Source organism: Chamaea fasciata, unplaced genomic scaffold (assembly GCF_029207755.1).
Source record: "Chamaea fasciata isolate MVZ Bird 193981 ecotype frontalis unplaced genomic scaffold, bChaFas1.0.hap1 SCAF_27, whole genome shotgun sequence".
Lineage (NCBI taxonomy): Eukaryota > Metazoa > Chordata > Aves > Passeriformes > Sylviidae > Chamaea > Chamaea fasciata.
In genome coordinates this window covers 1,892,601-1,906,121 of record NW_027094112.1, presented here as the reverse complement: position 1 = coordinate 1,906,121, position 13,521 = coordinate 1,892,601, and the positions used below count along the sequence as shown (strand labels likewise).

The following is a 13,521-nucleotide window of genomic DNA, read 5'->3' as shown; positions in this document are numbered from 1 at the left end:
ATGTCCTGCTGCAAGCCCTGTGACCCTTGCTGCCAGCCCTGCGGCCCCTGCCCGCTGGCCAGCAGCTGCAATGAGTGCTGTGTCAGGCAGTGCCAGAGCTCCCACGTCGTCATTGAGCCGCCTGCTGTGCTGGTGACCCTGCCCGGCCCCGTCCTCAGCTCCTTCCCACAGAACACTGCCGTGGGATCCTCCACCTCTGCTGCTGTTGGCAACATCCTCAGCTGTGGCGGAGTGCCCATCAGCTCTGGGGGCTTTGACATCTCCTGCATCACCAACTGCTATGGCAGCAGATGTCGTCCCTGCTAAATCTGCTGGCAACATCATTGGGCATGAACTACCCCAACCTCAGAATGCTCAGCTGCATTGAAGATGGATCTCTGGAACCATGGATATGTGCCCTTTGTTTACTCTTGCTTTCTTCCAGTCTCCTCTCTTCCTTTCCTGTCAGCACCACCCAGCGTCAGCCTAGTGGGACCTGCTTGCCTCCCTCCATTCCCTCTGCAGGCCAGGCAAATGGACACCCTCACTGCACCCCAGTATCTGGTTCTCCTGGTGTCCTCTTTGAGCTACTTCCTTTTCTTCCTTAGACTCAATAAAGTTGTTTTGCATCCAAACCTGGCCCTCTGCTTTCTCCTTCCTTGTGTGGGAACTTTTCCAGTCAGCTCCAGGCAAAACCTGGAGGAAGGCGAGGGTGGAAACTCCATAATGGATTTTACTTTGTGCCTTTTCTATTGGAGCTCACAAACACATCCCTGGCTTCCTCAAAATAGTGACCATCAGGAGATGATGGCAAAAGCTCACCCAAGAGGGAATAGAAAGCAGCACTGCCTGGGCATAGCCCACAACTTCCAATCTTCAAACGCCTCCCTCACATTAGCCTTCTGCTCAGCTTCCAGCCAGACAGGCAGGGCTGAAGGATTTCCCAGGATCAACTAAGCACGAGGACACAACCAAAGCCATCCTTCCACCGTGTTTCAGGCTGCCACTGTTTTGCCTTCTGGGAGACAGAGTGGAGAAAGTCTTCCATCTCCAGGCCTCCACCTCTCAGACATGGTCAAACACTTTTCTCCACGTGCCTCATTCTCTTTGACAGAATCATTTCCCATAGCTCATGGCTCAGGACAAAGGCCAGTGCCTCCAACACCTCAGAACCTGGTGCTGGAATCTTGAAAAAAAATTTGGAACATTGAATTTAGACTTTTTGATTTAATTCCTTCTTCTGTTCTCATTTATCTCTTCCTTTCCTTTCCTGTTTCCATGATCCAATGCCAGTATATTTGGATCCTTGGCTCCCCACTCCCTTCCTCCCTCTCTTGCTGACCACACTTCTGGACACACCCAGTGCATCTTTATGGTTGCTTCTGGTGCTCTCTTTGAGAATTAGCAGCTTTTCTCCTTTAGACTCAATAAAGTCGTTTTGCATTCAATCCTGGGCCTCTTTTTTCTCCTTTATCTCTAACAACTCATCCAGTCACCTCAGGACAAAGGTGGAAAAGAGGAAAGTGGGACTCACTTCTATGGATTTTCATTGCGCCCTTTCCCTTGGGGCTGACAAAGACATCCATGACTGTGAGGGTGGTGATGCACTGGAAAGAATTGCACAGAGAAATTTCTTCTCATTCCTGGATGTGAATTGACATGTCATGTTCCCAGCATGGAATAACTACCCATTTCTTTTACATCCCCAGTTGCCATCCATGAGTGGGAGGCTTTCTGAATTTGAGTTACCAGGTATACAGAATTTAGCACAGCAGGAGTTACAGATGCAGTGTTGGCATGATACCAAAATCATTCAGATGTAAACCTTCTAATACAGTTTTGAGTATTAGAAAGCAGGCATTCTTTAATGCAGCGCTGGGCAGTCAGAGGAGCCTTCCTCTAATCAAGTGCACCACGCATAGGGTAAACAAAATTTTTATCATACACACTGATTTCATATTCATTTTCTATCCCTGCTCTACTTGATATATATGCATTTCTTTATTTTACATGGTCACACCCCTTATTGCAAGTCCTTCTTTGGTCTTTTTGGGTCTTGTTCAGTGGTCATCAATGTCTGGTATCCCAAAATTTTTAGGGGGCTGTTCCTTGAACTCAACTTTTGAGTAATGCACAATACCATTGTTTTACATTACTTCTGTTTTGTCAGCTTTATCTAATATTCTCTGAGGCTACATTGTTCCATTAATTTGGTAAGAATAAAATGCTGTTCTGTTCTACTGTTCATATCAGGGATTCAAAGATTTGGCCTTGATTTTAGGACCTCATGGCCTCAGGGAGCAGAGGGGAACTCCAGCATCAGCTGGCATCACCACACAGGGAAACCACCCACTGTCTCTCCTCTTGAAGGTTTTTCATTAAAAGCACGCTTCCTGGCAAAATGGTTTGGCCTTTGCCAAATGCAACCTTTGATCTGCAGAAGCTGCAGCTCCCTGCTCTGACTCCTGCCAAATTCAGCTGTTTGCTATCAGTGTTTCCAGGCAACCTGCAGCCTTCCTTTCCCCAAAGGCTTTCATTCCTGGAAAGGCCAGTATCTACATCTGAACTGACTCCCTAAGCCAGTTCCTTCACTCCTGCTCCCTCCATGCCCTGGAATGAGTTTTACCCCATCTGGCTACTACTGAGAATTTCCTGAGCAGATGCAAGGCCATATTCAAACTGACTGATTCCAGAGGTAGACAGGAAAGTTTTATCTCTTCCTCCTGTGTCTCCTGGGCTTCCCATCCCTCCTGCTGCAGTCTGAACATATGATCCTGAGAGTTCTTATGCTGAATCAAAACTTTGCATTGCAGCTCCTGTTCACTGCAGTAGCAGAGAGAAATAGACAGAGTAAACTAGTAAAGGAGTGCTCTAAGCTAAATATTTTTTTGGCATTTACTGGAAAGGACCAGATGGAAATGCTATCCCTGACGAACTCCAGGAAACAGTTGAGGAGGGGAGGGGAGGGGAGGGGAGGGGAGGGGAGGGGAGGGGAGGGGAGGGGAGGGGAGGGGAGGGGAGGGGAGGGGAGGGGAGGGGAGGGGAGGGGAGGGGAGGGGAGGGGAGGGGAGGGGAGGGGAGGGGAGGGGAGGAGCTTGGAGCTAAGTTTCCCACTTTCATGCAATCTATTAAGTGCAGTTTGTTCATCTAGACATTTCTAGAAATGGGTCAGAAGGCTTTGGTGGTCTTGATCCTCTGCATTTTGTTGGTCTTTGATAAACTGTCCATGCCCGCTTCTCCACCTCACTCCTGCTCTTGCCCTGTGCTGTGCTTCTCTCCAGCAGCCAGAACGAAGACATTTGTCCCAGAAAAGTGCTGTCCTACATGGTCCCTTCTCCAGCCACATGCCATTTGTTCTCACAGTGTCTTCTTACCAAGGACCCTCAGGTGGCTCCACAGCCATCAAGTTGTGGCTTTGAGACATACACAAGTCCCTCTTCTTCTATGCTCCTACACCAGTGCTCAGTAAGATGGACACAGGTGGTGTCTGTGCCACGAACTCTGAGCAGGAAGAGCATGGGGAGAACCAAACAAGATCCATGGGGCATTGTGTGCCTGAGCTGTTCTTCTGAGCCCAGCTGTGCCTTCAGGAGTTCCTGAAGATGCTGTGAGAAAAAGTAGGATGTGACTGGAGAAGGGGCGATATAGAGGAAGGCAGCTTGATTCTGGAACAACCAACCTTACTGTAGTTCCTGGAGAGAAGCACAACATGGGACAGCACAAGGAGATGAATGAGGTCACAAGGGGTACAGGTACTGTAGGTGGGGGAAATCAAGGCCACCAAACACACTTGAATCTTCCAATCCATTTCCAGAAAGGTCTGAAAGAACAGACTGTGTATGAGAACTCCTTTGCATAGTGTGGTGGTTTGGCCAGGAAGTGATTATTTTTCAGGAAGCAATAGTTTGACAAACCAATTAGAAAGAGATACATCTCCGTGGACCTACAGGGTTAAATATCGGAGGCTCCTACAGAACAGCCCTTTTCCTTCTGACCAGTGGAGCAGGTAACACTGGCCCTGCAGCAGCCGGGCAGGCTGGGCCAGGCCCCACTGCTCCACCAGGCTTGCGGGGCCAGGCCATGGTCTGGCCTGGTGGCAGCTGGCAGCAGGGGAGGGGAGGAAAACATCCAGCCAGTGTTAGTAGCTGGCTACTAACATCTAGCCAATTTTAAGCTCGCCCTGGCAGCTGCCCACGCTGCTGGGCAGGGCTGGGGTGGGGAGATGTCCCCCCTCCCCGGGCCGCAGGGAGCAGCTCTGAACAGGCCCATGCCATGAGATCGAGGGGTGGAAGGGAAGGCATCCACCAGACTCTCCCATCAGAACAGCTTTGAGTTTGCACAGCCGTGCAGCCTAGAGCTGCAGCCCGCAGAGTTCACATGACCACCGCAGGCCTGGGCAGATTTACCTCTTTCCTGACACAGATGAGACTTTTTAAAATTCTAATCCTCCTTTTCAGTAAAAAGAAAAGGACAGAGTGAAAAAAAAATAGATGGTCTAGAACAATATTAAGTCAACTGAGACAACATTGTATTGGAGAACATCTTATTGGTACCGAAAAAACAAAAACAAAACCAAAAAAAAAGAGTTGCTATACTAATGAGGGCTAGAATAGACAGAAAAGGAGGAAGGAAAATAGAAATGGATGGGGGCAGGAAGACAGAGGAAATGCAGGCGTTACCATGAGAAGACTGGGGAGTGCCATCGATGTCCATGCTGCAGTGCTGTGTGCATGCTGCCTGCCAGGGATTGTGTGCAGGTCTCAGAAAGGCACAGCTCCACAGGCACAGCTCCCACAAAAACAGGCAGCTGGACATCAGGTGAGTGGGGATTGGGCAAGGGGTGTGGGATCCTGGACAGGGTCATAGCAGGGATCACGGTGGCAGGCTGGATCAGAGGCAGGCAGGGCTGGACACAGGTGGCTCAGGCAGGAACACAGGGACAAAGCGGGCAGGGCACCGGACAGGAGCACAGAGAGGCAGGACAGGCAGTGACTGGGATGGGCGAAGGGGTTAGGGCAGGACACAGGCTACATATGTGGCTCAGAGTTCACCTGGTGTCCCACCAAGTGCCCAGATAGAGGGAAGGCTAGTATGTGAGAACCAGCAAGGGTCAGCGAGGGCAGGAGAGCTAAAAGGCAGGCTGGAGCCAGGCCAAAAAGAATAAAAATACGGGCTATGGCAAGGATAAAGAAGAAACCTCAGCAGGCTGGAGCCAAAGCAAAATCATAAAACTCAAAAGGGCCCCAGACTCAAAAAAGACCCAAAAAGACAAGACTCAAAAAGCCCAAAGCCAAAAAGCCCTAAAAGCCCCAGAGCTTGTGATGCAGTTACTTCTATGTCCCCTGGCTTCTCCCAAATTCTGCCTACTGACTGGAGACCATTGTCCCAGTCCAACATTCCGTGGCAGTCTGTTGGTGGAGGCCTTTTGCCATCTGATTGGAGAACCACTCTGGAGGGTGCAATGCCTTTGGTGTTCCCCTGCTGATTGCCTCTCCCGTGTGTGCTAGTTTGGCATTTATTGACATTTGATGAGGAAAGGAAGACACCTACCAAAGTGTTTTTTCTAAGAAAAGCTGTAATTAACCAATCAGTGTCTAAGTTTGAATGTTGATATCTGGTTAAACCAGTAGAAAGTTGACACACCTCTGGGAACACACATGTTAAAATCAGAGAATACTGGGAAAAGGTTTTTCCTTCCAAGCCTGGAAATAGGTAACAACTGGCCTGGCCTGCATCCTGCAGGGAGCAGGCCAGGCCAGGCCCCGCTGCTCTGCTGTTCTGGCGGGACCGGGCCTGGCCAGACCCCCCGAGCCCCAGTAGCTGCCAGTGGGGCTGGGGGGAGGCCACGGCTACTAATATCCAGCCGACCCTAAAGCCTGTCCTGCCACCAGCCTGGACCGAGGGACGTGTCCACTGGGTCCCCAGGAGCTGCTCCGAACCCAGCCTGGGATGGGCCCACCCCGATGCCACCAAGGCATGGGGGGAAGTGTCCATCAGCCTGCCTGGCTGCTGGGATCCTGACCGCCGTTCTCACAAAAGAAGTAGCTCAGCAATGCACCCAATCATCACCACCAAAGATTGTCCGCAGTGACTAAGAGAGATCCATCACCAGTTAGCCTCAGACTTTCCCATCACCCACATCCACACATCAGCTGGGGGAAGCTGTCACAGCCAAGGACTGCAGAGCCTCTCCCGGACACTGGGAAATCCTGCAGGTGCCTCCAGACACAGGTGAGGCTCCAACCTCGCTGGGAGAGGGCCCAGCTCTGATAGTGCTGAATAAACAAACTGACAACACTTCTAGTATGGGAACATGTGGCTTCATTCTCCTCTTGGGTTCCACCCAAAGCCTGGCCAGGGCCCAAGGATGAATCAAGGGAGGTGACTTTTTGACCATACAGCCCCAAACAAGGCCAGATGTCAGATTTCATGGCCTTGTCCGGTTTCTAAACACAGAAAGGTCAATTCATGTTTCATTAATGAGTGGATACATCTATCACAGCGCTAATGATCATGCATATTTCGTTAATGATCAAATACAAAGTTAACCTTTGGTTGGAAGGTTCATCCAGAGGTCACCTTTGGCTCAGGGCTGCTCCAACCTCTGGTGATGCTACCGAGGTTTCCCCCTATCATCCTGGTTTGAAATCCAAAACCATAAGCCACAGACCAAGAGGGAGAGATCTGAGCAAGATATTAACTCTTTCACTGCACAAATGAGACCTGAGACACGAGGACATTAACCCTCTCCCCAAGTGAGAGGAAAAGAACAGAGTGAGACATGGAGAGACGCAGCACGAGACTGCAGTCTGTAAAGAGAGAGAGAGTAAAAGTCCTAGGTGGGAGGAAGATTGAGGAGTTGACTAGTTTGGGCTGGGTTTCTCTTGTGAGGCCACAGAGAATGGACTAAAATATCCCTGTAACTTATAGAATGCTTTTTAGGGGGATGCAAAGTTCTATTCATAGCCATGAACTAATGTAGCTGCAGTCTAATGGAGAATTTTGAACACTGGAAGATAGAGAGAATGAGATATGAAGCCCTCTGCCCCCAGGGAAAAAGAAGACCTCTGTTTCTTGAGATGAAGATGATTTCAGAGATAGATGAAGAGAGAACCTTTGTTTTTATACTAGAAGAGTCATCCATAAACTGTACCCTAACAAGCTGATATGCCCATGAGCACAGCTGTCAGAAGGCTGTCAAATGGGAGGGACTTCATGGTTTTCTGAATTTCTGGGCGGCTGCAGATTCATGACATTGCTGTTTCCCTTCCTCATTCCTGCCATGCTTTGGAGCCATCTCTTCCCTCTTTGGCATTAGCTGTGGAGTAGCCAGGGATGTCCTTCAGCAGCTCCAAAGGAAAAGGCATAAAGTAAAATCCACTGCAGGGTGTCCCACATTCTGCCCCTCCACCTTCTACCCTGAGTAGAAAGAAAGAGTTGCCATAGAAAAAAGGAAGACATGAAGGCCAAGGCTTGGATGCAAAACAACTTTATTGAGTGTAAAGAAGAAAAGGAGATGGCTCACAGAGGCCAAGAGGAGAGGTAACAAAGATGCAGTGGAGCTCCTGCAGGGCGCGCACCTGCTTGCCTTGCAGAGGGAGGAAGGGAAACATGTCCCTCTAGGCTGGTCTGAGGAGAGACAGACTGTGAATATAAAAGAGAGGGAAGAGTAGAATGACAGAATAGCCTGCAGCTTTAACTACAGTGTTCCAAAGCTCTATCTGTGCCCAGTTGCAGGTTCAGATGTCTTGGAGGTTCATGCCCGAGGAGGTTGCCAGCACATTTAGCAGGGACGACAACATCTGCTGCCACCATAGCAGTTGGTGATGCAGGAGATGTCAAAGCCCCCAGAGCTGATGGGCACTCCCTCACAGCTGAGGATGCTGCCCACAGCAGCAGAGGTGGAGGATCCCACGGCAGTGTTCTGTGGGAAGGAGCTGAGGACGGGGCCGGGCAGGGTCACCAGCACAGCAGGCGGCTCAATGACGACGTGGGAGCTCTGGCACTGCCTGACACAGCACTCATTGCAGCTGCTGGCCAGCGGGCAGGGGCCGCAGGGCTGGCAGCAAGGGTCACAGGGCTTGCAGCAGGACATGGCTCGTAGTCACAGGTGCACCTGGCACAGAGGGCAGGGAGAAGCAGGAAGTGAGGACACATGAGAAGCAGCACTGCACCCAAACACCCTGCAGCCAAGGCACCTCCTGGCCCACATTGCACTGCCCAGCTCAAAGCCCAGGAGACACCTCAGCCAAGTCCCAGCCGCTCTTTCTCTTTCTGCACAAGACCTTCTCTCCCCTGCCCTCTCCCAGCACAAGCAGCCCCCAGCCCTAGGCTGCGACTCAGCCCTTCTCAGCTGAGACCTCCAGCCAGGAAACAGCTGGCCTGGAAGCAGCAGGAGCAGCAGGAGAAGAGGCTGTCCCACTCACCTGATTCCTGAGGAGAAGGACGTGAGAGAAGTGGATGAGAGCGCAGAGACTTGGGCTGCCTTTTATAGCAGTCCTGCACTGCCTCAGGCCCAGAGGCACCTTAGTGGAATTCATAATTTTCTGACCAGCTCATGTTAAATGTGAGCCATTCCATCTAATGGTAGGGGCTGTGTCCTGGTTTCCTGCATTGCTGCCTTTTCATCTCCTGGCCCATGCCGTATTCCTTCCCCCTTGAGGGCTTTTGTAAGTGCCGGGAGGACAAGCCCAAGGATTTCCGGGATATAAACACATAAGCACCTGCAGAATGCTCAGATCAAGGGCTGTTGGCTTTCCATGTGGTCAGCTGATGTGAACCTGTGTCATTCCTGTGGGTTGGTTTGGGGCAAAGTTGCCAGGAAATGGGCACCACTTTTGTGTTTCTTGTCCTGGGACTGCCCTGTGAGGGGACCTGTGGTGTCAGCAGAGACTGCAGGTGCTAAATTTTTCCTGACCTTACATGAGAACATGTATTTTTGAGTTGCTCCAGGCAGACAACTGAATTGAAGTCCCTGAATTGATCTCTTATTCTGGAGTGTTGCTGGTGACTGGAATGAGACAAAGGTTCTTGCTCTCCAGACCAGTGTCGGATGCATTTGTACAGCTTATCTGCCTGGTGCTGAGTGAGAAAGTGGCTGCATGTCACAGCAAATGGGTGTTGGACTGAAGGGACTGGGGCCTGTGTTTTGCTCTGTTGTGAGATATAGAACAGAACATACTCTCTGTGTGTTATGGGGGAAGTCCAACACCTTTGAGTCAAACTCCTTTCATGATCAAGCACCAGGACCTCCACACCCCCCAAAAACTGCATGCCTAGCAACTGTGTCTGGAAAGGTAGGAAGGTGTGATTTTTTTTAGGGTAACTGCTGAAATCCTGCAGCCTTTTCATGATCTGGTCTGTCAAAGTCAATCTTTACCCAAAAAATAACTGTTGTGTTCTGAGTGCAACCCATCATTCTGTATCCCACTGTCCTGCTGAAACATGGAGGAAATAGAAGAGTACCAGGGATAACGAAGAGCAGTTGCATCAGTGAAAAAGAGTTGGAGATGAAGTGAAGTTATTTTAGTGGTTTTTTGCACAGTCTTGCTTTGTTTTGTTTGTAAAGTATAGAATGAGTGTTCCCCAAATCAAGCCTTGTTTTTTCTGTTTCTAATTGGTAAGAAATTCCTTTGTCTTTCCTCAACCCACAACATTTTTGTCCTTACTTTTTTTTTCTGAGAGGGGAAATACCTCTTCCTCTCAGAAAAGACAAATACTGCTCTTCCCACACAGCCTTGCAGTGCTCTGTGCGGCCCCAGATGTTCATTCCACACATTTCACAGGGCTGAGGCATCTTGCAGACAGCACATTCCCAACTCTTGTCACACAGAGCACCTCTGGGAGAGGAAAGGTTGTTCGCATGGGCTGGCAAGATTACATGGACAAGCCACCACAAGTTCCTGCCATGGTACTGGAAAGAGAGCACCAGTCAAAACAACCCTTGCTCTCTTTCTGCAGGTCACTGCAATTGCAATTCCGTCATGGGACAGTTCCATGGCAGAAGCTCTCTCCTCCACCATTTCCTCTTCCCTGAGGCAATAACCTCAGTCCCTCACAGGAAGAGGATCTTTTTCCCATCTCTGGGTGCATGGGGAAAATTGGGATGCCAGGGGAGAACTGAGGCCCCTTCCTGCAGAGCTCAGCCTTGCACCAAAGGGTCTCCTGCCTGGATGCCAACAAGGGACAACTCTACCTTGCTTCTATCCCTCTCTCCCACCTCTCCTGAAGCATGGAGCTGCCAGGAAACACCTTTTAGTGCTTGAACCTCAGAAATTTCAGACTGCAAAGACAGTTGAGATCTTATCAAAGACCTGTCTGGAAAACATATAGAGTGAATTGGCCAGTAGAGAGTGTGAGTGACGGATAGATGGTTAGGAAAAGAAAAAAAAATAGAGTTGAATAGGGGGACATTTGTTTAAGACACTGACAATGAAAAAATAAAACAGGATCTTGAGAAACAGCAGGAAAAAAAAATGCAATGCCCTCTCCCCAAAAACAACCCTAAAATGAACTTCAGTATCCTTGCCCATGGCAGGGGCAGGGTTCAAATAGATCTTTAAGGTCTTTTCCCACCCTTAACATTCTATGATTCTTTGATTCTATGATTCATTTTATCCACACCTCTTTCTTAAAGATTCAACTTCCATCCTTCATTCATAAATCTTCTGCCTCCACCAGCGCTACATGGCACTGTGGGGTGTGGAATAGGGGAGTTTTGGTCAGTGCACAACTGTTCTTTTTTACCTCCTTACATTTTTTTCCATTCAGGATTAGCCCTTCCTATAGGCTGAAGTCCTTCATGGTTGGCATGGAGATGCAAAGACAGGAGAACTCTGTTTTGCCACTGTGGCTTTGTCATGAACAAACCCATGGAAATTACACAGCTTCACATTACGTGCCTGCATGGGATGCCACCAGGCCTGCACTTGAGGATTCTGCCTGTCCTGATGCTTTTATGATCCCAGAAATTCTTGGGCCTCTCATTTCAGCACTTACAGAAGAATTCAAGTAGAAACCATGTGGCACGTGCCAGGAAATGAGAAGGAGGCAGTGCAGGAAACCAGGACACAGCCCCATTATTAGCTTGGATGGTTGGCATTTGCCATGAGCTGGTCACAAAATAATCACTTCCACAAAGGTTCTACTAGGCTTGAGGCAGTGCAGGACTGCTATAAAAGGCAGCCCAAGTCTTTGCTCCCTCATCCACTTCTCTCACCTCCTTCTCCTCAGGAATCAGGTGAGTGGGACAGCCTCTTCTCCTGCTGCTGCTTCAAGACCAGCTCTTTCCTGGCTGCCGTTCTCAGCTGAGAGGGGCTGTCGTAGTCAAGGCTGGGAGCTGTTTCTGCTGGGAGGGGGCAGGGGAGAGAAGGTCTTGTGCAGAAAGAGAAAGAGAGGCTGGGACTTGGCTGAGGTGTCTCCTGGGCTTTGAGCTGGGCAGTGCAATGTGGGCCAGGAGGTGCCTTGGCTGCAGGGTGTTTGGGTGCAGTGCTGCTTCTTATGTGTCCTCACTTTCTGCTCCTCCCTGCCCTCTGTGCCAGGTGCACCTGTGACCGCGAGCCATGTCCTGCTGCAAGCCCTGTGACCCTTGCTGCCAGCCCTGCGGCCCCTGCCCACTGGGCAGCAGCTGCAATGAGTGCTGTGTCAGGCAGTGCCAGAGCTCCCACGTCGTCATTGAGCCGCCTGCTGTGCTGGTGACCCTGCCCGGCCCCGTCCTCAGCTCCTTCCCACAGAACACTGCCGTGGGATCCTCCACCTCTGCTGCTGTTGGCAACATCCTCAGCTGTGGTGGAGTGCCCATCAGCTCTGGGGGCTTTGACATCTCCTGCATCACCAACTGCTTTGGTGGCAGCAGATGTTGTCGTCCCTGCTAAAGATGCTGGCAACATCCTTGGGCACAAAGCTCCAAAACCTCTGAACCTGCTACTGGGCAAGAGATAGAGATTTGGGACATTGTATTTAGAGCTTGAAGTCATTATTCCTTTCTACTTTTCTTTCTCCTCTCTGCTGTCTGTTTCTCCCCAGACCACCCTAGTGGGGACATGTTGCCCTGCCCTCCTCTGCAGGGCAGGCAGATGCACACTGCAGGAACTCCACTGCATCTTAGTGGCTGCTCCTGGTGCTCTCTGTGAGCCACCTCCTTTTTTTCTTTACATTCAATAAAGTTGTTTTGCATCCAAGCTTAGTTCTCCAAGTTCTCTTTCTTTCCACAGCAACTCTTCCAGCCTACTCAGGATAAAAGGTGAAGAAGCAGAGGGTGGGAGTCCCTGCAGTTAATTTTACTTTGTGCCCTTTTCCTTTGGAGCTGAGGAAAATGTACCTGGATACTGCACAAGTCAGTGGCCATCAGGAAAAGCAAAGCTCCAGAGGCTCACAGGTTTGGGCTGGTGCATGAATTGAAATGTCCAAGTCACCAAACCACAGCTGAAATGCAAAGAGTAGATTTATTTCATTACCTCATTAATTGTAAGGTCCCAAGGCAGTGCCAGGCTGCAGAGACACATAAAATGGGAACAGTGGCACCATTAGGCTCAGTCCAATCCTGGCGGGTCACTGACTGTCCCAGTACCTCAAGGGGTCTTGTGCACATGCAGTTTATCACAATGCTGGGCTTTTATATCTCCTTTGAGTTTTTGATCTCTCACTCTCCTTGCAGGAGGCTCAAGACTGTCTGTGAGAGATGCCTCTTAAGGTTCTGATAGCTTTTATATTATGTCTCAAAACAGAGACAGGATAAATCAGCAGTAAATACGTGAAGTTTTCCACACGGATATTCTTACCCTCCCCACCTACAAGGTCACTTTGTGAAAATCTATCATCCTGTTCTCCAAATCTTTCAGTTTTAACCTTTTTCTCCCAACAGCTGGGAAACAGCAATGCGTGGAAACAGCCCACAACCTCATCTCTATCTTCTCCTCCCCTCCATTATCTGCTGCTCACAGCAGCACAGGCAGATAAGGTACACATCTCATCGGGGCCCTCAGCTCATGCAGTGCTGAGATATTTCAAAAGTTAGAGTTGGTATCAGCCATACTCAGGATACGCAGTGGTAAATGACTTTTGGTTGAGTCTGTGCAGAAGACTTATGGCTTCACTATTAATTCACATTTCTCCCATGTATGGATAGATGTAATCTGTCCATCAATGCCTACCCAACTGAAACCTTTGACCAAACCTGTGCCCAAGGGGAACTGCAAGACAGACAAAGGAAGGTGGACCCTGGTGAAGACAAGGTCTGCCATAGACAGCCCACAGGTCACAGAGTCGAGTGGTTTAAGTTGGACAATCTTGTCCCACCCCGCTGCCATGGGCAGGGACACCTTCCACCAGACCAGGCTGCTCAAAGCCCTGTTGTCACCGAAAACCGGGAAATAAACTCTCCAATCAATTTCTTGCTTCAGAAAGCTGATGTTGCTTTATTAGCAGAGCTGGATGCATGGGGATGTCTCCTCTAAGCATGCCCAGTAACCTAAGAGACGAGGTTGCATTCCAAAAACTAATACATATTCATCACTTTTTTGAATTCATGCACATATGTTAATT

At 49.7% G+C, this 13,521-nt stretch overlaps 1 protein-coding gene and 2 pseudogenes across 1 annotated transcript; 2 read left to right on the top strand and 1 right to left on the bottom strand.

Moving 5' to 3' along the window:
- Positions 1 to 306, top strand: LOC136301620 (feather keratin Cos2-2-like). Its single transcript, XM_066204747.1, has one exon. The coding sequence runs from the start codon at positions 1 to 3 to the stop codon at positions 304 to 306; it is 306 nt and encodes a 101-aa protein (XP_066060844.1).
- Positions 307 to 7,762: 7,456 nt separating this feature from the next.
- On the bottom strand, positions 7,763 to 8,538 carry LOC136301834 (feather keratin Cos2-2-like; annotated as a pseudogene).
- Positions 8,539 to 11,085: 2,547 nt separating this feature from the next.
- Positions 11,086 to 11,852, top strand: LOC136301759 (feather keratin Cos2-2-like; annotated as a pseudogene).
- Positions 11,853 to 13,521: the final 1,669 nt, after the last annotated feature.

Excerpts from the sequence above, each read along its gene's own strand:
- LOC136301620 (XM_066204747.1), top strand. The coding sequence starts at position 1 with ATGTCCTGCTGCAAGCCCTGTGACCCTTGCTGCCAGCCCTGCGGCCCC.